At 40.7% G+C, this 23,526-nt stretch overlaps 2 protein-coding genes across 2 annotated transcripts in view; both read left to right on the forward strand.

The window, feature by feature from the left end:
* LOC139301076 (rab GTPase-activating protein 1) overlaps positions 1 to 23,526 on the forward strand; it is a 60,953-nt gene that overhangs the window by 11,113 nt on the left and 26,314 nt on the right. Inside the window, exons 8-13 of the mRNA XM_070924357.1 lie at positions 289 to 355; positions 444 to 546; positions 1,045 to 1,214; positions 1,435 to 1,603; positions 1,925 to 2,018; positions 3,707 to 3,857. Coding sequence (XP_070780458.1) covers positions 289 to 355; positions 444 to 546; positions 1,045 to 1,214; positions 1,435 to 1,603; positions 1,925 to 2,018; positions 3,707 to 3,857 — 754 coding nt within the window. The remainder of the gene's footprint in view (positions 1 to 288; positions 356 to 443; positions 547 to 1,044; positions 1,215 to 1,434; positions 1,604 to 1,924; positions 2,019 to 3,706; positions 3,858 to 23,526) is intronic.
* Positions 14,334 to 15,697, forward strand: LOC139301560 (probable G-protein coupled receptor 21). Its single transcript, XM_070924993.1, has one exon. The coding sequence runs from the start codon at positions 14,465 to 14,467 to the stop codon at positions 15,695 to 15,697; it is 1,233 nt and encodes a 410-aa protein (XP_070781094.1). The 5' UTR covers positions 14,334 to 14,464.

Below are 23,526 nucleotides of genomic sequence, written 5' to 3' on the forward strand. Positions count from 1 at the left end.
CCAGAGAAGGTAAGGATTGAAGTGGTGTGTTTAATATTCTCCATGTTCTGGTCTGTGTTAGATCAGACCAGGAAGCTATTTGTGGTAACATGTGATGGTTAACAACTGGTTTTACTCTATAGGGAGAGTTATTGTTCTGTGTCTGGTTCCCGCTCTTGCTCTGTTATTTTTTCCCCTCTTCCTTTTTCTTATGTAATCCTATTCTTTTCACTTTTCTCTCTCTTGCATCTCTCGGTGTCTGTGTGTGCATGTTTGTATGTACTGATGTGTGCTTTCATTCCTCTCCAGGTGTTTCGGGCTCCTGCTCAGCCCAGGGAAAAATGTGAAGAACAGTGACATGCACCTGCTAGACCTGGTGGGTGACTGTTTTCATGTGTGTATGTGTGTGTGTCGTCGTGCGTTTGTCTGTCTTTGCTTACTTCTTCCAACTTGCGCCCCTTCAGGAGTCAATGGGAAAGAGCTCCGACGGGAAGTCTTACATCATCACAGGAAGTTGGAACCCCAACACGCCTCAGTTCCAGGCTGTGAATGAGGAAACGCCCAAAGGTAACAGCCAAAAAGCTGTTGAAAATGCAAATAAAACAGAAAGATTTTCAGCAGTTATTATTTCCTTACTTCATATTTCATTGGCTAGTTGGTTGGTTTATTCATGTTTTCACACTAATGTTTGACACATTTCCAAGCATAAAAAACACTTTCCTCTGGTTGCACAAATCCTCAACTCAAACTGTGAAGGAGCAATTTATGATTGAATTATAGCTACACTAAATAGGCATGGAAACTGTTCTTTCTGTTAAAAATAATGTTGCATAACGCAGAATCCACAATATTTTGACAGATTGCACATAAATACTGCTGGAAAATCAATGATGAAACAAAGAATGACCCAAATGCACTGACTTTGTTCCATCTTTGTGCCACATGCCTACCTCAAACACAATAAGTCAAACTCCAGTGTTCTCATAAATCATGCGGTTACACAGGTACAACGAAAGGGAATCAGTGATTGGGGGTAACGTTTTAGCCCTTTTCTTGTTTTTCTAGATAAATTCATGTACATGACGACAGCAGTGGACCTGGTGATCACAGAGGTGGAGGAGCCAGTCCGTTTTCTGCTGGAGACGAGGGTCAGAGTGTGCTCCCCAAATGACCGGCTGTTCTGGCCCTTCAGCAAGCGTAACTACACTGAGACCTTCTACCTTAAACTGCGACAGGTATGTCAAGTCATGGTGCAATTTCCAATCTGCGGTTAAATCTCTGTGAATTGCACCAAATATCAGCTGTGACATACAGTGGTACAAAAACAATCAGTTTGTTAATACACTGTGGTTCTGCTAATATGTGAAGAATGGATGTTTTATCAGCCAATCGGAGGATGTTCTCTTGACTCTTCCTGTATTTTATCTGACGTCTTCTAACTGCATCTCTCTTCAGATGGAGCGTAAGGAGCGTAAGAGTCCTGCCTCTGACACACTTTATGAGGTGGTGAGTTTGGAAAGTGAGACTGAGAGAGAGAAAAGGAAGACCACAGCTAGTCCTGGCGTCCTGTCCACCGGCACTGGTACCACGGTTCCTTCACCACCTGAGGATGATGAAGAGGAAGGTGATTGGATGCTTTTTTTGCTTAGTCACTTCTTATGGGATTTTTATTTTATTAAAGGCACACAATACAGATGGACAGCAAATATGAATCAAACAATTCCTGATATAGCAAAGGGTATAATGTTTTTATAGAAGCCATATGAAAATATTCTTATATATATAGCTGATACTACGAGAAGTTGAAATAAGAGACCCAACAATTGGTTTTGATCATAAATATTCTCATCTAGGTCTGCATGTGGTTTATCAAATAAAAAGACATTTATTTTGAGAGCTGTAGTTCAAGTTCAGGATCTCACTTGTTTTCACTCTGTGTGTCCAGATAACGATGAGCCGTTACTCAGCGGGTCAGGTGACGTTTCCAAGGAGTGTGCAGAGAAGATCCTGGAGACCTGGGGAGACTTGTTATCCAAGTGGTAAGGCTTTGTTCCCTTGTTAACTTTGTCCTTCATCTTCTATTGCTGTTGCCTACACACACGCAAATAATTCGTTTTTGGGTGTGGGGTTTAGCGGACGTATGTGAAAGAAAGAGCAGCAGGCAGGAGTTCTTGATAAGCAGCTTATTAAGATGGCTTCTTTCTCCCATTACTGCATTTGTTTTTAATCAAAAGCTTGTGATAAACTCAATAGAAACTGCCCGGACTTTAATTAGCTGTAAGTTAATCTCCACACATACACACCACATAGCATGTCTCTGCCTTCCTCCTCGTCTGTTCTCATGTATGTTCTTCAGGAGAACAGTATAATATTGTTGAATTTGTACTCATTTCTTTCTCCATTACTTACTATATTTTGGTGTTCATAATGTCCTTTGACAACACCAAATGTTGACATTAAATGTTTTGGAGGGATTCGTCTTGCTCGATAAAAACTCGATAAAAATAATGCCTAAATAAATAGAGGAATCATAAGACTAGTAAGTCATAATACAAGGCTTTGTGCGAGTGATTGGTGATTTTGTGTGTGAGAGCGAGAGAGTGTGTGTTGTAGCATTGTGGGATGTAGCGCTCAGGGAACTCTGAGAGGCAAATCACAGAAAGCCCTTTACAGTCTTATGCCCCTAAGGACCACGGCTGGCATTACTTATGTCACATGCATGCACACGTACACACACATACACAGTGTACTTTTGTTTCCATTCTTAGTCTCAACATAAAATACCACATATTGCATAACCTGATGTTCGGAACAAATAAACCAAACAAATAGAGAGAGGGATGAATTAAGGGGGGGGGGGGGTGAGAGAATCATCAGGGATTCAGGGCTTTTCTGTCGGCTCCAGTCAGGCGATAGTTGGTAGGTAGGTACAGCTGTGCCTCCAAGTTTACCTTCTCCTTGCTGTATCTCTAATCCTTTCTCTGTCACTTGCTAGTAACTATGGCAAATGCCTGAGTTCATTTTTACGCTGCATACAGTGTAAATCACTCTCTGAGATGAAGTGCTTCCCCAAAGCTTTAACATTTAAATGTGAAGACTAGGAAGGAAGGAAGGAACACATTAAGATTTGCCTCTGTGTATTGTTGCTGCAATTTTCTATTGGCGTATTGTCTACTATTGTCTATTGTCTTCCCATCCTGCTAAAAATAGTGCAGGGGTAAAGTAAAGCCAAACTAATGTACAAATGTCAGAGAAAAAAGTAGAGTGATGAAGCTGAAAAAGAATTTCAGGGATAAATAAAGAATCACACGTTTTCTGTACAAGAATAGCACATATTTTACATTCTGAAACGGTGACAGGAGTCCTTGATTGATTATATCTCTTGTAGGAGGTGGGACAGGTTCTATTGACAGCTATTCATGTACATCTTATATACTTAGTATTAGGAGATATAACTCCTGCTCATTGTAATGATTTTGGCCCAGCAGACCATCTGTAGAGATGATGATGGTCCTTTTTAGACACAACGTAGAGCCAATGAAAACTTTGTTTTAGGTAGATATGGTAGGAAGGTGTGCACAGAAAGATTGCAGATGCACAGCTTGTGTGATGACGACGTTATCAATGTGCCATACTTATAATATAGATTGAATAAGCAGCACTGTTTAAATCAGTATGTCTTTGATAAACTGCCATGGTTGACTCTTCCTCTCCTCTCCTCTGTCAGGCACATGAACTTATCAGTGCGTCCCAGGCAGCTGCCAGCTTTGGTGCGGAGTGGCATTCCCGAGGCTCTCCGTGGGGAGGTGTGGCAGCTCCTGGCCGGCTGCCATAACAATGACCACCAGGTAGAAGAGTACCGCACTCTTATTACAAAGGTAAGACCACACAAAAGTATTGTCTTTGTTAAGATGGTCAGGACACACTAAATTCCCATGGTCCCCTAATGTTGGTGGTGTTGTGAAAAGCAACAAGATGACTCATACACAAGCTCCCCTACTTTTAGGACACATCTGCAAGCTGTCCACATCACCTCTGATGATTTCTAAATCTTTGTAATTGTTTTGTCCTCTCAGTTTTTACACTTTTGATGTCTTAAACTGAAACACATTTAATTCAAGTTTATTTTCTGTTTTGTTTTGTTTGTGCTGGCAACAGCAAATGTGTGACTGTTATTGTCCTTGGCAACAGTCCTGGTTAGGTTTTATTTCTTTGAAAGTACACCTCTGGGGCCACTGATGGTACTGATAAGTTTCTTTCACATGTGCTTCAAACTTGTGACTGCTGCCCGGTAGCTCATGCCAGCTGATTACTTGTGGCATTTTGCAAGTGAAATGTTTTTACACTTTGTTCAAGAGGAAATTTACCGCATGTTAATGGTTCTGTTAAAGCTAATAACCCTTATCGTTTCTAATAACTCAGTAGTGTTTTAACTTGTACTCAGTTCATAAACGAAGAAACAAAATATTTATGTAACTACCTGTTTATGAACCTCTGAAAGTAAGGAATCATATTTCATCAAGATAGCTGTACTTTTTAGTCAAGAAAGAGGTCAAAAGAGTCCGAAAACGTGATCAAGTATTGTATTCTATTCCGTTTGCGAATGGATCTGAATTATTATTATTATTTAAATTATGATGATTTCCAAGGTGACATTTTTAACATTAGTTTTGTCGTAGCCGCTTGGCCTGGCCTTGTAATTGCCTCTTCCTATGTGTGTCTTTTCTGCAGACCTTTGTCTGTACGTATGTTAAGAAATGACAGCTAGCTTTTTAGTTTTAGTTTGTTGGAGAGTCCCGTCGTGCATGTGTAGATCATTCTGTGTGGCCATGTGTGTAAGGATCGGAGGTGACTTGTAGATGGTTAGCCCCCCCCGTGCGCCGAGAACAGTGTGTTAGTCTGTCGTTTGTTTCTCGGCCGCAGCTCTGTCCACTATTCTTATGTAAAGGCAACATCCCCGGGCAGCAAGCCGGGTCCCAGGTGGTGACAAGATGTTGGCCTTGCCCTTTCCTCCTCTCTGCTCTCCTCTCCCACTCTCATTTTCTCCCTAACCACATTTCCCTTTCTCTTTTGTTCTTTTCCTATCTCTGCCTTTGTGCTTTTCCTTTATTTTGCCTTACATCTCTGGCATGTGATGATGTTAACTTAAAGTAAAAAAAAAAAAAAGAGGATAAACTCAAATAGAAGTTTTACACCAGAATAACGTAGGACCCACGCTGTTTTTCCGTTAACATGAATGGTATGAATGGAATCTCAACTTTCACTCAGACAACAATAACAACGGATCACAACGGCATTGTATTGATAGCCATTGGACAGAAAGTTGGATAGGAATTTATTGCAGAAGCACTAAAACATTCCAGGTTTGTACGTCAGCCATCAAACACACAGAGAAAAGTGTGGAGAACATGTGCAGCTCTATCTGACTGTGACAGACGATTTGGGTTTTTTATTTAGCCTTAGAGCAAGACTGGGGAAGGTAGCCAAGAACAGTTAAAGGACAGAAAGACCATAAATATCTTATTTAACACAGTGAGGTGTGTGTAGCGTAAGTTGCATTGATTCTTTTTAAATCAAACTAGAACTAAGATACGAAAGGTATTGTTAATATATAATAGCTCTAAAATGAAAAGGATATTTAAATAAATTGCATAATGGTACTCTGCATATTATATATATTAATTAGGAAAGACTTTTCTTTCACACTGATGTTGGTATTGTTACTGGTACTAATTGAAGCTTATCTTCTGATGTACTAATTCCTTCTTTCTCTTTTCAGCTCCTGTTTTAAAATGTGTACATACCATACTCATGTGCCAGCTCCTAATTTGTTTTGTGTGCTTTCTGTATTCAGCCTGTGGCTGTGTGTATCTCTTTGTGCTGTATTGCACCGTATGCACATCGTGTCCTAGCTAGTGCCCTCTTTTGTACCCTAACCCTGTCTGAACTCTGTGTTCACTCACATATCTGAATGCAGGGCATTGATTGAACTGCAAACAGGGCTGTCGGTCTTAGACATTAAACCTATTCTTTCCCTATGGAGCTCTAATGAACTCCTCAATATGAGGGTCCCTGCTGCCAAGTACTGGAAGTACCATTCTAACTCTGGGTGCTGACTTATTAACACTTCACTAGTAACCAATAAATTAGGCTGTTGTAGCCATTGCCACAAATGTTTCCATTAGCTTCATAAATTATAGTGAGTAGAAGCCAGTCATTGACAGAGTTACTAAGTCTGGCAAACAAATAATTGGCAGCACACTGGTCCAGTGCCAGCTGATTTTAATCAGGAGGATGTTACGAAAGACAATATGACATGTTGGCAGGCAACACTTTGTTATTGTACTGGGCGGCAGTAACATTGTGACCATATTATAGCATAACAGTCAACCCATTTTTATCAGCATAATCTTTCTCTTTGTTGCTTAACCTTTAACCAAAATTGACACAGTGTGTGAATGTAGTTCCTTTTTCCATGTTATAAGCTGTAGTCTGGTGGAATAATTAAAATGATATTGATGGATATGGATATTATAGTGTACGTAATCCTGTTAAAACGGGGTTCCAAACCTTTTTTGTCGTAGGCTGTTTTGATATTGACAAGAGGGGGAGGATAATAAAAAGTTCACAGTTTGTGTATTTTAACACACACATCAATATTGAGAGTTTGAGAGTTGGATAGTTGCAACAGTAATAGGAGCACAGCGCAAGCAGATCAAGTAGCTAAGTGGGTGAGGATTGACTAATTACCTTGTAATCTGATAACCTACTTCAATTCATAATCAGTATCATGTTGTCGTGGGCGTGACAGGGAGTGATGAGGAAAGAAGTAGTGGACAGATTGTGCTGAACTGCAAGGTAATAACAGCATATATACAGTTATGTAATTATAATTCTTCTCATGGCCCAGTAGCAAATGTTAGGAAGCCTGCTGGTTGGGCAACATAGTGCTAAAATATGTGGTTACGCACAGTGTGGGCACATTTACTATTACTCTCTATAAGAGGAGTAAACTGTTGACATTATTAACAAACAATTACCAGTTTATTAGGTACACCTGCACAGTTGCAGGACACACCGCTTTGCTGACACAGTGTCACAGAGCTGTTGATTAAACTCTATAGTGACTTTTGAGGTTGTAGTTAGCTTGTGCATGAGTGGTTAATGATGGTGTTGTCTGCATGATATTCAAAGATGATATTCAACCTCTATTTACCTACATGAGGGGGACAGGATGTTAGAAATGTCTCCTAAGGTGTGTATATGAGCACACACATACACACACACACAAAAATGGATGTGTCGCCAGACCTGCTGCGCCAGCCTCCTGTGGAGAGCAAAAACAAGCTTTCCTAACTGTCCGTCTGCCTGCCTGTCTCCGTCTGACCCACATAATGACCTGTCTGCCTGCCCCTCTGTCTATCTGTCTGTCTTTATAATAATTTGTATTTGTGTACGCCTGACTCTGACTCTCTCAGACTTCCACCTAGACCTGTCTGTGCTCCTGTCAACTCGTGTGTCTTCCTGCCTCTCTCTTAACTGCCTGCTCGTTTGTGTTTTGTCACACTGTGTGCTTGCCTCTTTTTCGCTCCTCTCCCACTGTCTTGTCGGCCCAACGTGTCCGCTTCACTCTTTTTCTGTGTTGACTATATGACTGCCTGTCTCTCTGTGCTATAGGTTTATCTGTGCATTGCTGTTCTGCTGGACATAAATGGAAATACTTTACTTTGAAGCCAGTTTCCCAGGAAGATGACAGAATGGAGTCATTTTTTAAGTTTAATGTGATCATTTTTTGTGGAATCTTGTTATCTTTCAACAATAATGTGTTTGTGTTTGTCTATGTACACCCTTGTCTAATGTTGGTGTTACTTTATGAACTAGCTCTAGGCTCATTTTATAGAGATAAACATCATTAATCCTCAGATATGAATTATACTGTATTAACTGTCCAGTTTTTTAAAGGAACATTTACTCAAATGATAAACACATAACAACAGCCAAAACAACACACTAAACAAAAGCGGAGCATCACCCCTGCAGTGTGCATAACATTGTTGATTCAAAAGTCCGTCAGCACTAGCCTGACATCGCCAGACCAATTAGCAAATGCGAATAAATCTGGAACCTCCTAGTTCATTTTCGATTTCCAAGGGGCGTTATCAACAGGCACAGACCAAAATGCCCGGTTGTGATTGGCCTGCAAATATGATTTTTTTACGGTTATACAGGTTGGAAGTCATTAACTCAACGCACTCTCTGTCATTAGCTTAACCCACTCTCTATACTCAGGTCTAACTTTGCTTTCCCTGTTACGAAGGATAACCGTAGCAGCTGAAATGAAGCCTGTTAGGGCCAGAGCAAATGCTGGTTTGGAGACCTTAGGTAAACAAGACCTGTGCCCCAAGAGGCAAAGAACTGATTCAGGCACAGGTGTACCTAGCCACTCCTTTATTGTTTTGACTCTCGAGACAGGCAGAACCAGAGGGCAGGCCCACATTGCATGGATAAAGGTGCCTTCATGCCTCTTGCATTTCCAGCACAAATTATTTTCTAGTAAACCCATATTATGAAGACGGACAAGTGTAAAATAATATAGTGTAGAACTTTTCCCCTAGCTTCTCTTGTAAACCAGTCTGCGCTGGAAATTATCTTTGCCAAAGAGTCCTTCTCAATGTTCAAATTCAAATCCCTCTACCAGATAAGTCTGAGGTTCTCACAGTTGCCATGTATTGGGTTAGCAGTTATCTTATAAAAGGTGGATGCTGATTGATTATTTATTTTTAGGTAATTTAAAATAATACTGTACCATATGTCGTATCTATCTTATCTTACCCAGTCAACTGCTTAAGTACACTCCCTTCTTATTTGCAAATATCTCCAGAAGTTTGATTTACTTTTTAGGTTGAACTGTGCACTGAGTTCTTGATAAGATTTGAATGTTTAATCAGTAACCAGATCAGCTATATTTCTTACACAACTACACAACCAGGAAAAATCACTTTCCTCCCACTTTTATCGCTGGGTTATTCTGAAGCGAAGAATATACCTGCATATACTGTGTTTTGTTTAAGAATTTGTGAAGTTTAGTTCAGACATTCTTTGAGTGTTGTAAAATTGGATTAGCCTCTTTGCTCTAAGAGATGGGGTATTTTGTGATAGAGCCTCAATTGGACTGAAGGGGGCAGCAAGTTATTGTTCTACTCCTGGGTGATCACTCTCATTAATCCAGTGTTTTGCCAATTTAGCCAGCTCAAAGGCTATACTGCACAGGGCAGGGAAGGCCCACCATTACTTCTTGTTGTATCAGGTTTTTGTAAATTAATCATTGGCTTATTCCCATTCCATAAAAATCCTATATAATTTGGTTGTGTTGTTTGTATTTCTCCAGGTATTGTTATCAGTATCATCATCATCGAACAGTACTTAAACTGTGGTGCAATCACCATTTTAATCTTGCCCCAAAGGATTAGACTGAGTGCCTTATATTTCTCTGGACTGTGCTTTATCTTTGTAAGGAGGGGAGTCACATTTATATGTCTGCAATATCGTCGCACAGGTTGACCACTAAATACTTCATACCAGATGAGATCCACTTACATTGGCCAGCCCTAACCATAAGCTGGATGACATACCTTGGATACAGGAAAAACCTCTGATTTGTGCCAGTTGACTTTGTAGCCATAAATCTGAGAAACTGTTTCAGTTGTATCAAGAAGAGCCTGGGTAGGGGATGCTGGATCTTAAAGCAGGCGAAGAATGTCATCAGCATATAGAAAAGGTTTGTTCCCTTCCACTGGATTGTACTCCCTTCATTCTTGCCTCTTTTTTATAGCTATCCCTAATGGTTTGATAAATAATGTAAACAGAAGAGGGGGAACAGGATCTCCCTGCTTTGTGCCTCCAGACAGGCCAAAAAGTGGGGAAATCAAACTAACGGCTGGACTAGGATTTGCATAAATTACCTTAACCAAATTAAGTCAACCCCTCCCAAACCCAAACTTTTCTATGACACTCAATAAAAAACTCCACTCAACGCTAACAAGCGCCAACATCCAACTAATCAGTCTGAAGCTACCAGGGTCCAGTGGATCTTTGTCTTTTTTTAAGGATCAGTGAAATGAGAGCTTCATTGAAAGTAGCTGTTCAGTTTCTTTGAAATTCTCTTCATTTCTATTCCTACAGTACCTGGCATTTCTCTGATTAATAAAAAACCCAGATAGGAGATCAGCTGACCAGTTCTTTTTATGTTTTTGTTATATCACGCTGATACAAAAGTTGGCACGGTGTGGCTGCTTATTTTTATATTTATATAAAAACAGAACAGAATTATCAGGATTATGAGCCACCAGCTGGGTGGTGGTGGATAGTGGGTGTTAATTATAATCAGGTGGAAGTCAGCCAGTATGGCAGTGCATGCAAGTTAAATTATCTTCTTATTATTTTTTGTTATTTAAGTAAAAATACAAAACATTTGCTGGTGTTCTACAGACCGCCACCTGATATTAAGCATTAATTGTATTCCACCTTAACAATAACTACAGCAATGTCAGTAAAGAGTAATCATGATGTTAACCAGTTAACCAAAAATATGACTTGACATGAGAATATGAACATTATTAAGCTCTTTATCATTAATAATTGTAAACAACATCAGCTTGTTTCTTTCCCTTAAAAGCAGCCATGCTTTACAGGAGTTTAGGACCATTGTGTTGTTGCCAGGTGTATCCGCTACTGTCCTTCAGAGGTTGACAAGCTGTGAGGAAACATTAGCTAGGCAGCTAACAGGACTAAGTCGTGCTCGGCTTGGCAACCAGGTGACAGCACATCACGCTCTTCTTCTTCCTCGTTCTCCCAGCTCCATTTTCTTCTTGATGTTTTGTCCTTGCTGTATTGTATACATATCCTCCACCTTTTCCTCCTACAGTATCATCTTTGATGAGCTCTGTGTTTCCTTTGACTCCCTTCCTCATCCTTTTCTCCTGTTTCTCTCCTTCTTCCAACCCCTTTTCGTCGTACTGTCATCTATTTTTAGCTCCTCGTGTGGTGGGCAGAGGAGGTGCGTGAAAGCATGGGAGTGTGTCTGGATTGCGGGGGAGAAAGGTGCAGGCTGATGTGTGTGTGTGGCTGTGTGGGTATGTTTGGGTCTTTATCACGCTACACCAAATCACCCTGCACGAGACAAACTCTGCAGTCTCCAGGAAGTCATTAGGATGAAGATGTAGACCATGCAGCACTACCCACTGATTTTCTAATTTTAGTACAGGATTCTGAGTAATTAAATGCAATCATCACATCATATGATCTAAAAATAACTCAGCTGGTAATTAATCTAGCACAGATTCAGCAGGCTCTTTGCAGAAGGGCTGAAGGGGGACTTGCTAGAGCTAACCTGTTTTCAGAAAATGGAATAAAACGTGTTCAGCTGAGTCCTAACCAGTCCGTTAGAGCTTTGCAATAAAAAGCGTACGGTTGATGTTGCCGCGAGGGAGATTAAAAAATGTCTGGTGAGGTCATGCTACCTGGGTATAGCTGACTATGTCAAAGCAACTCTCATGCTAAGTGGAGGCCCAGCATCTGCTGACACATGCAAAATTAGGAGCAGGTACATATCTGTTTAGGGCTCTCAGGCCAAATAGACAGAAGGATATGTACACACATACAGAAATACATGATCAAAGTTTACTGTTCAAATGCAAACATTCTGCGATGTGAAAATCTTAAATACAATCTGAAAATGTTTGGATCTCGTTTGTACTGTGCTTACAGATAGTACATTGGCTCTGGAACAACCATAAGAATATTTTTTACAAGAAATTAAATAGTTGCCACTTAGTGCTGTAGGTTTTTAAGACTCTCTCAGAGACACATGCACACAGATTTGGAAAGTTCAACAGAAAGGAAAAAAACCCTCTTACCCTCCGTATGTGTAATTATACATTACATAAGTACCACCGTTACACAAGGTTTACATTGTAAAAGACACTAGTGCTGTGTGTGTAAGCATGTGTTTAGTTTTGAATGTGTCAGACAAAGGTTTTTCATAATGTTTTTGATCATGACATTTCCACATGATCTGTCATCCGCAAGTTTTTAGTACAAATGCCTCAGGTATCCAGTTATTTCTGAGAAAAGAATATCACAGTTAAGTTGAATTTACTTTTACTTATCCTGTTTGATTTCAGGCTACTGCAGCTGTTGAGTGTAATGGCAGCAGGGCAAGTAAGATGTACAACTTGCACAGTATTAACAATACACCCTCTTTGTTGTTGTTGTTGTTGTTGTTGTTGTTGTTGTTGTTATGTATTGTTCAGGCTGTGAGTTTGTTCAACTTAAACTAGACTAACGCACTATGGCAGTAGCATATTTATGTTGCAGTGGCGTGTTTAGTTTTACAGACATTTCTATAAATAAAGTTTAAAACAATGAATTTCTCACCTTAGAGTTAAAGTGACCTTAGAAAATGTTAATTTTAGCATCACTACATTTTTTTATTTCTTATCTGAACTTGCTGAACTTTCACCAGTGAATTGCGCCTTTCAAGCTCTGTTTCACTTGCAGTTTGTGCCTAGAAGGCAGAACCCAGTTGCTAATTGCATAATTACTTGTTGTGTTAGTGAATCGGCTGCTAATTACATACAGCTGTGAGTACAAATTAAATTATTTGTGCTGTGCTTTCATGTGTTTGAATCTGTCTCTCAGTCTCCTAAGCTTTTATGTTGCTGCAGTTTTGTATTAGTAGATTAGAAATGACTAAACTCGTAAAAATCGATATTTTATTCAGTGTACAGTACCAGCATGAAAAAAAACAGATCTAGTAAAAAATGCAGTTAAGACTTCCTTAATAAACATGCAAGTAGAGAAAATGAAACGCATCCAATTTAATGGATTCTTTCTCTAGAAATGAAAGATCTGTTAATCTGTTAAATAACGGCGCCAGCCAAGTTCTGCCTGTCTCTGTGCTTTTTATTTATAGGAACAGATAAACCCACACACAACATTAAGCACATACTGTTTGCATAGTAGTTTCAACATGCTAGGATGTACAAAGCTATAGGGCGACCCGCTGTCCTGTACTGTATGTCCTTGGTTTACAATCCGATAAATAATAGGAATGTTTCCTGTAAACTGCACCCAGGCATGCAGTTATTGTTTCACGACAAACAATAACTTTTCTGCACTGTAGAAAGACAATGTCCTGATTCTTACAGCTCAAAATGTCCTGTCTTTTGGGAATGAGGTGAGAAGCTGCAGAGATGTTAACAGTCATAAGTCAGTTTTACAAGAACAGCTGGCTGAACACTGAATGTTGCTAATTTTAACAGTGTGAAACAGCATGTTTGAATCTTGGGGTGATTATGAGAAACACTGGCACAAAAAAACAAAAACGGGGAGGGGTGAGAGGGCGGGGGAAGGAGGCAGCCTCGTGCCCTTGCGGTGGATCATTGGTTGGAGCCACAGGGAAGGGGAGGGGCCTCAGTGCCACTGTTTCTGTAGAGAGAGAGGCAGAGGGAGCGAGAAAGAGTGAGAGAGAGAGAGAGAGAGACAGCAAAGGAGGATAAATGAACACGGGGGTTCTCCCAGCATCGGTATGCCAGCCTACCTCATTTCCACTCCAGACGTAGTTTCTGCTCCTCTGGATAGAAACAACAGCGGAGGTGTGTTTGTATGTGTGTGTTTTTGAATATCAGTCACCCCGCGCACTGCCTTCATCCTCTCAGCTCACGGCAGTCTGCTGTGATCTTACTGCGAAGGACCAGACAGAAAGTGAGACAAGAGCAAGCGGACGTGGAAGAGTGGTGAAAAGAGGGCGACGGAGGCAAGAAGAGGAAGGGGAAAAAGGAAACAGGAAAGAGAAGCAGGAGGACGGAATAAAAAGGAGATATTATGCTTAATGTCTCCGTCCCTCAATTTATGTCCCCAGGACATTACACAATAATGTCTTTTCACTGGAAGCTGTGTCTGTGACTCTGTGGACTATAGACAGATAAGAGAGAGAGCTTCAATCTGTGCTTTCTGCAGCTGCAGCAGATGTTGAAGACATCTCTGATTTTATAGGGAGCAGAGGCATTTCAAGCATAGATTGGACTGGAATTCCTTTAAACAAAGTCATTTCTTTCTATTTTTTTCCTTTTGGTGCCTTCAGCTGGGAAGTTTGCTTTACAGGAAAAGAACAACATAAGGAATACACGCGTTTCTTTTCGTGTGTTAATCTGTTGGTAGTTTTGTATCTTTACGTAAACACCACAACTGCCTGCACTGAGGATAAACCCAGGGGGCTTCTTCACCGTTCTCTGTCCTTTCCATCCCTCCTGCATTTGAAATGGCAGATGGCGACAGTCTCATCATGGAACTGCAGCATGGAGCTTTTTGTTTGGACTGAAACCACACAGCGACTTTCAGAACCAGCCAGCTACCTGACAAAATAGTGGGTTCTTTGGTTCATCGTACCCCTGAAGGGCCCCTCAGACACATATTCCTGCCCAAGATGATGAATTCCTCCCTGGATCCACTGAACCAGACCTCTGCTGTCCCGACAAACTTATCTGCTCCCTTCTGCCTGCTTGAGATAGGCTATTCCCAAATTTTCTCCACCTGCCTCCTTGAAGTCTCCGTCATACTTCTCCTCACTATTCTTATTATTTCCGGCAACCTCGTGGTGATTTTTGTGTTTCACTGCGCCCCCTTGCTTAGCCAGCACACCACCAGTGCTTTCATCCAGACTATGGCGTACGCTGATCTGCTGGTGGGGGTTAGCTGCCTGTTCCCCTCCCTGTCCCTGCTCCATCACCTCCAGGGCCTCGACCCCAGACTCACCTGCCAGGTGTTTGGTTACATGGTGTCTGTTTTGAAATCAGTTTCAATGGCGTCGTTGGCGTGTGTGAGTGTCGACCGCTACATTGCCATCACACGACCTCTGACTTACGCGTCCCTGGTTACACCTTGTCGAGTTCGCTGCTGTATCGTTCTAATATGGCTGTACTCTGCGCTGGTGTTCCTCCCATCTTTTCTCGGGTGGGGGAAACCTGGTTACCACGGCGATGTGGTGGAGTGGTGCGCAGTTGAGTGGAGGACTCGTCCGGCTTTCACAACCTTTATTGTCGCTATGCTCTACGCCCCAGCTGCTCTCACTGTCTGCTTCACCTACGCCAACATCTTCAAGATCTGCCGACAGCACACCAGGGAGATCAGCGAGCGCCGCGCACGATACCGCCCCCAACAGCTGCAGGGCCCAGGATTGACAGTGGGATCTGTGGTCAAGGACAACAATGCAATAGAGCAAGGGCAGTTGCCCCACTTGTCCCAACCACAAACATCCCAACCACAGTATCAGCAGCCCGCATCAACATACCCAGACAAGCGATATGCTATGGTACTGTTCCGCATTACAAGCGTGTTTTACATCCTCTGGTTGCCCTACATCCTCTACTTTCTGTTGGAGAGCGGAGGGATCTACCACCACCCCGCAGCCTCATTCCTAACCACATGGCTGGCCATCAGCAACAGCTTCTGTAACTGTCTCATCTACAGCCTCTCCAACTCTGCCTTCAGGAAGGGCCTCAAACGCCTCTGCTCCTTCTGTTTGCAGCGCAGTGGCAGTGGCTTTGGGGTTAGGAACACCAAAAAGGCTTTCGTTGGTTCTGTTGAAAAAGGATGCGCAGGGCCGGGATATGGATATGGTCATGGGGGTATGGGAATTGGCACAACATGTCATGTGTAGGGCACGCACACAGAGCAGCCCTTGTGCCAAATTGGCATTTGAACTTTTTAAAAAGAGGCCTGATGTGATTGCTGTAAGATGTCTCCTCCTTTAAGCTGAAATGTGCTGTAAAGAGATGGAAGGAGGCGTTGATCTGCCGCTGCTGCTTCTGTCGCATTTGGAGGTTACACAGGCGTCCTCTCTGCACCCGCCACGGCTGGCAAAGACAGAGAAGGGGAGTCGAGAGCAAATCACTGAAGGAGAAAAGGCTTAAAGCCCCACAAGGTGTTTTGAAATGGTCAAGGAAACCCAGCATACTGTACTGTGTATGGACAGGGGTGATAGATGGAAGGAGAAGTGAACTCTTTTGAGGTTGAACATTTTTATCTATTAGTTTTCTTTTATGGGAAGTGAATGCTTAACTTATTTTGCCAAAACAACAAAACATTACAAGAAAAGTGTTCTAAAAAGTGTATGTATAGTATGTGAAACAATGTCTGTTGCTCGATTATTAGCACAGTAAGAGTTGAATGCAAAACAACAAAGAAATGAAACAGAACAACAGTTGATTGCTGTGTTTTAGAAAAGTGCTGAGGTGAACTGCCAATAGCAAACTCTTTAAACATGTTTTTACGTGCTCTTACCCCCTCAGTAATTGATTACTAAAAGTGATGCAACAGTGTGTTCATGTATCGTGTATTTGTTGTGTCTCTTGTTGTTGACTGATTTATTGAGTCAGTCATTTTATAGTTTGTTTGCATTGACTGAACTGATTATGGTTTGTCAGCATCAAGACATCTGTCCATAAACTTTGACATTTGACATTATTTATTGATGTTGTTGTATAAGACGAGATGTTTTCAACTAAGTCGTGGGTTCACACATTGATATATGATATGAGATGCTACCCAGCTTTGGTGTACGACTGTTAACCTGACAAATAGTAAGGGTAATTGTCAGTGAATTTCTCTTTTCATGAATTTTTACATTGTTACATTGCACCTTTGTTGTTTTGATTATGTAACTAAACTCATTCTATAACTGTGTCCAAGGTAAAGCAAGACCAAGAAAGGATGTATTTTTACACTTATTGTACACTGATTGTTGGTACATCGTTGGACTGATTTTCTTTTTTTGAAGGCTTTTGATTGAAGGTAAAAACCTTAATCATTTAGATGAATGACCCTTGAACTGTGATCCTTCCCCCTTCTCTTTGGGATTGGCTTAGAGAATTAGTCGTAATGACAAGTCGTAAATATGTGATTGTGGAAATTTCACATTTACATATTCTTGCAAATAAGTACCTTGTTACAAACGTTGGTGTGTTCTGTATTCTGACTGCATTATTGTGCCTGCATTCGGGGACTAGTGCACGGATACACACACACACACACACACAAAAACACACACACACACACACACACACACACACACACACACACACACACAGGAGGATCACATGTAAACAGAACAGACAGATAGCCCATTCACCATGAAGAGGGACTGATCCCTGTGAACTCCCTGGGAATTGCAGTGTGTGTGTGTGTGTGTGTGTGTGTGTGTGTGTGTCTGTCTGTCTGTCTGTGCGCATGCACATGTTGTAGTATGTTTCCATCATCTTGTCCCCATGTGTAGTTGTGTGGGTTCTTTTCACTCTTAACTTGATATTTAATACAAACTAATCAAGACCAATAATAAGCCGAAATGAATCCAAGCGTACATACTGTGCCATAAAATCAAATGGTGTAGACTCATGTCACAGTTTATTTAGGTGCAGTTAATCTAGCTTTATATACTTTATCTAATCTACCAAAGAAAGTTCAGAAGATATTCTTGGATTATATTTTTTTCTAAATATATATAAACCTAATATATGAAGATTTAGTAAAATGTGAGTGGGCTTTACACAAAGTCAGTGTAGGTCCACTGCACTGTGTTGGCTCAGTGATGCCTTATGTGCATGAATATGACTGTTTGTCAGTTTTAGTGCTATATTGTTGCCTTGAGATACAAGTGAAAATGAAATGTTGGGAAAGTATTTTCTTTCTACATTTAGAGAGGGCTCAATTTATAGACATGCAACGTTTTTAGAGGGAACGACACGGACTGGAAATTGTATGCAAGTTCAGAGATGAAAATGCACATTAGCCAGCCTTGATTCCACATTCAGTACAAACCCCATGTGTTGTGTTAAGTAATTCAAACATTTGACTAATACTGAAAAAAAAAAACAGGACACATGACGCAAAACTGTTAATTTTTGTATGTATGTTTGTGTGTGTGAATGTGTGTGCAGGAATGTTAGGATGCGACCATTGGCTGAATTGGACTGTTTACGGTGTTCTAGCAAAGGGTGCTAACAGAGTTATCACCTTTCATTGCTTTATTAGCTGCACATCACTTCCCTCGAGTATACTGTATTTTGTGAGTGTATGTGAGTGTGATGTACAATGGTGGTAGATAGATTCACATGTTGTCTTTAGATATTTTGGCTGTCATCTGTGAAGCATTGCCAAATATTGTAATCTTTCCTATTTTGTTCAGAAATGGCGTGTACAGACATGGCGTATTGAATGTCCGATTGTCAACTACAGAAATGTATTTTTGTAAAGCGACTTTTCTGTCTATTCTCTTGTAAAATGATAAATGTTGCAGACTCTAAGTAGGTTTTGTGGCATGCTTACCTGTTGAAAAGCTGCGTCTTTATGAAGATGCATTTTATTTTACTCGGACTGCTCACCACTAAAACGATATTATTTCCCACAGAAATTAATGGTACAATTCCTCAAAAATGTGCACCATTTAGGGCAAAATGTCTTGGGAAATTATAATGCCAAAACATGCACACATTAGCGTACACACACACATTCCTTTTTTCCTGTGGGAAAACAATCGGCTCTCATGTTCTCAAGGGCACACTGGTGGAGGCTGTATGGAGGTACAGTGCCGTGTTGGGTAGAATTAGACAGAACAAGAAGGAATATGGACACTAGGACTGGCTGATGAGGTACAATAATGAGTGAATACATACAACAAAAACAAGTGATCAGTAATAATCAGTAAAAAAAAAAAGAGCGAGGCCACCTGCAGATTGATAGTGATGTTCAGACATGAAAATGTAAATGAATATGCAATAGGTGCCAAGATTCAGATTAAAATGGTCCCTAGCTTCTATAGCTACTGGCTATATTGCATTTCCAGAGTCCTTATATTAAACACTGTCAATTTAACCCCTTTACAAGTTATCCAGAAACATTAGAAGGGTGGCTGCTGCTTCTTCATCTTCTTCTTCTGGCATCTTATGCAAACAGCTTTAAGTGCATCGCCACTTTCTGTGCTGTCTACCCAGATGTGTGTCTATCTTGGGAACAAGCAAAGTCTTAATGTAGCTAACAAAGCCGCATACTGTATATGTGGCTTAAAGTGTATAAATCGTATCTGGATTTTATCAAAGACATGAAACTGATAATTGCAATTGAGGCCTTATTTAAAAAACCCTTAAAATCCTTTTTGAGGCACAGATTTTTATCTTGAACATATTGTTCTATCAGTTCAGAAAGAAATGTTTTGTAATTAACAACAAAAGCATTTTACACCAACTGAATACTGGTTGACTTGTATCTCAGAGTAGAGATTGTACAGTACCCCGAACGAGCAGTACGGCCTCACTCTTATAGTGCACTTTAACACATACACACACACACACACACACACACACGCACACAATGGTATTTTCTTATCTGTCTTTTAGTCTGTGTTGGGTTTTCTTCTTTGTGTTTTCATAAGGCTCTAAATAGGCCAGACCAGACCCCTACTAATGGCTGACTCATGACCCAGCTGTTCTGAGGAACACATTTTTATCACAATTAAGACGAGACTGACCACTGTAACAACTTGGTCTGGAAATGTCCCAAAAGACACTTTGTTTGTGTTTTTGTCCACAATGCATTGCTCACAGTGAATAATGGTGCATTTGTAAATTTGATATTGAGAAAATGAAGCCATTACTGTACTATATTGTGACACACCGTGTCATAATTCATACGTCAGGGGTGTTGAATTTGTGATAAGGTTTTTGTAAGATGTATGCTTTTATAGATGGAGGATGTTGGGATGCAAATGGTCAAACACGTTCATTTTGCTGCCATGAATGAGTCTCTGTGACGAATAAGATATTTGTCATTACATGATGCTTTGTAGGTGACAAGCCTATATGGTATTGTAAGATGTACATGTTGTGTATCTGTACTGAGCAAATAAATGTAATGTTATCTCAATGTATTCAAACTTTGTACGAATTACTTTGCTACGAACAGAACCATTAGTAATCACTTCTGAAGTACATTAACACATATGTTGTGTTATATGTGACAAATACCACTTTAGTTTTCTTTAGAAAGAAAGTTATTTTTAGTGAGGTGTAAGGCTTGGCTAAATACTGCTGGCTGAAGGTCAAGTAGTGTAGTTGATAAGAAAAGAATAGCAATACATTCACACAGAATTTTCCAACATTTGCCAAAATGCTTCGGTGTAGATTGTTACAGATAAAAATAAGTGGTTGCTGTGTTAACATGCTGTAAATGGACTGTAATACAGCCGCACCATATTTGTGCAAGCAGTTGGTCTGCTGAATTTGCATGCTGGCAAAGCTGCAGTGGGAAATGTTAGTGGACTCATTTGGAAAATAATACCATAAGAGAATGCAGGCCATTGTAGTTTTGGCAGTGCATGAATTATGTGGTGTTGTCATTGTGACTTATATTGCTCCTTCCTCTGTCTGTCATCTCTGTTTTGGTCTGATACATATTGTGCCTGCTCTCCTTGTGCTGGAGCAGTATACCAGTGCACAAATGGTACAAAAAGTAGGGCATGAGACAGACGATTAAGATTTAATGATAGATGACGCTAAGGTGAGGAAACAGCGCTACAGGTAGCTTGAGCATGTGCTCTGCTGGTTACAGATTATTGTAAAGGAAAGACTGCAGAATCACTGCATTTAACTGAGTAGCATTTGCGTTTTTTTAAAAATGGTCTACTTCTGTATTTGTGATGAAAGCATCTGCCAAGGCTCTACTAATGATTTACAAAGCATTAACGTTACTGTAACATTGACTACTTCCAGTGCAATAAATCAAAGTGTAGCTCTCAGGGTTGTTTAGGTTGGGGAGCAAGGTTTGTATCAAGTTTGATAAATATCCCCACATGTTCTCTTGGCATCTCAGCAGGGTCCTTTAGGAGCAGAGAAAGAATAACAGAATGACATGTCAGCTATTGTGTTGAGTCAGAGAAAATCAGGGACATAAACAATAGAGGGCTAGCTACTCAGCCTTCCCACGGAAGCCCTACTCCATAACTTTATTCCTAGCTTTAGACACACACACACACACACACACACACAGTAGCTCTGCCATTTTTGGCTCACCCCCAGTGAGGAGTTTTTATTGTATGTCTGTAAGAAATGCTTGTTTGATTTCCCGACAGTACCACTCCTTACTTGTTACTTGTCACTGGCAGTAGGCAGTTCTTTTACACATCCATAATGTTTGTTTTTTTGTTTAATAAATTATATTTATTTGGTTGTTCACTCACACTGTGTTTCATTATTGGCCTCCTTGAAGTTCCGACACCTGGCTGGAAGTAACCATATTTTGGCAAAGCCATAACAGGTATAGTTTGGCATTTTGGGAAATACGCTCACATTTGCTTTCTTGCTGAGATTTAGATGAGAAGATTAATACCACTCTCATGTCCATGCGTTACGTATGGAGCTAGAGCGATTAGCCTAGCTTAGCATAAGGGCTGGGGAAACGGCTACCCTGGTTCTGTCACAATTAAAAACAAATGTCTATCAGCACCTCTAAAGCTCGCTAATTATCAGAATTGTCATCACCATGGAGTTGCCAGGCAACCAGTGGCGACTCCCTGAAATCACTCAGCAAGTGTTAACTAGTGGGCTTTAGAGGTGCTGGCAGGCATATTTTTGACATTTCGGACAGAGCCAGGCTTTATGCTAAGCTAGGCTAACCGCCCCCTGGCTCTAGCTCATTACTTATCATACAGACATGAGAGTGGTATTGATCTTCGATTTAGAGTTATTAGCCTAAACCTTTATAGCGACCTTGAAAGCCTACATGAGTTGAGTGTTTAAGTATCACACTGTCTTCTTGACACATTTCCATAGAGATAAACCATCCATAGCATTGTCTTTCTCTTCTCTCTTTTTGTCTTTCTCTGTATTGTTTGAACGTGCTCTCACACTTCCGTCCACTGCCACGAGACACTGGATATGTTTTCTCTCCCCTCTCACGCTACCCTCATTCCAGACCTCACTTTAACTGAATAGACAGACAGACCGAAAGGAAGCTAATTGGCCATTATGTCGGAGGTCTTTGTACATGCTCTCAGCACTTCAGATAAGTATGGCTAAGTGGTGCTTGTATAAACATGGATCCTTATCATTCACTGAGAGACTGTAGCCCAGTGTAATGGGCCCTTGACACTGGTCACAGTAACTCCACCCTCCACGCTTTAAAACGCATCGATACCAATGGCTTTCGCTGTGAATTAACAGATTTCTGGAGTGCCTGTGTGCACTTTTTAAGTGGCCTTATGGCTGAAGTTCAACCTTGTTGACCTTAACTGATGCGTGTTACAGTGAAGCCCTTCCATGTCTGTTTGGAGGAAGTGGAGTAGCCAGCCACGAACAAGAGTATTACAGTGTCATTTATTTTTATTATTGATTAATCTGCAATTCAGTCAATGAATCGATTTGTTATTTGGTCTATGAAATGTCAAACATTTCTGATAATAATCATAACTTCCCAGAGCCCAAGGTGGCGTCTGACCAAAAGTCAAAAGACAAATGACAAAGAGAGCAAATCCTCAAATTTGAGAAGATGGCACCAGAGAAATTGAATATTTTTTCTTGATAAATGACAGAACAGACTAACTGATTATCAAAATAGTTGCCAGAATAGAATTGTACATATGTTACCAAGACATTCGGTTGAAGCAAGATGACAGATTTGGGTGTTTTTGAAAATATAATTAACATTATTGATCTGAGATCAGTGGATGGGATCTGTTACGTGCTATATTGAATGACATAATACTGTATATGTAAAACACCAAATGATCCTACTCTGACCAAAATTACTCTTAACAATCAACATTACTCAAACTTCCCTTAGCATGTAGTCAAGTTGGTTGTGGTCACACACACACACGCACACACACAGTAGCTATGACTTACAGGGTGTGGTGGACGTTGTGGAATGGACTTAAAAAAAAGCCCCCTGTTGTTTGCCTCTGATCCCCATTACCTCACTTTGTTTTAGTATCCCTTTCTTCCTGCATTTCTTCTTATACTTGCATTATTTTTGTTTCACTCTCTTCCTCTGTGGATGTTGGAACAGAAACCTTGGAAAAATGAGAGGGAGGGAGTTGATGGGTAAAGTCACAGAGCAACCAAGAAGGTATAATTAGCTACAAAGAGAACAAGAGAGATTTAAAAAGAATTGGTTATTAAAATGAAGGGATTTCTGAGGAAGGTGTATGGCTTCAATTTACATCTACTTTGTCCATGGGGTTGCAGTAGTGGTTTTGCTAGTAGTGATTTCAAGCCCCTGCAGGGATTAATGGTAAGCTTCAGCCCTGCAAAAGTGCTGTTGGGCAAGGCACGGGATGCTGAAAAACATTAAGAGTACTTTCTAACATCCCGGTGTGTAGTGGAAACATTTTCCTACATGGATCTATGGAGTATCACATTAATTTGCTCATTGAACATGAACTTGGTGAAGCATTGTTGTTACTGACTGCTGACTGGATGGAAGCCCTTCTTGGCTCCTGCT

Source organism: Enoplosus armatus, chromosome 18 (assembly GCF_043641665.1).
Source record: "Enoplosus armatus isolate fEnoArm2 chromosome 18, fEnoArm2.hap1, whole genome shotgun sequence".
NCBI classification, from domain to species: Eukaryota; Metazoa; Chordata; class Actinopteri; order Centrarchiformes; family Enoplosidae; genus Enoplosus; species Enoplosus armatus.

Excerpts from the sequence above, each read along its gene's own strand:
- LOC139301560 (XM_070924993.1), top strand. The coding sequence starts at position 14,465 with ATGATGAATTCCTCCCTGGATCCACTGAACCAGACCTCTGCTGTCCCG.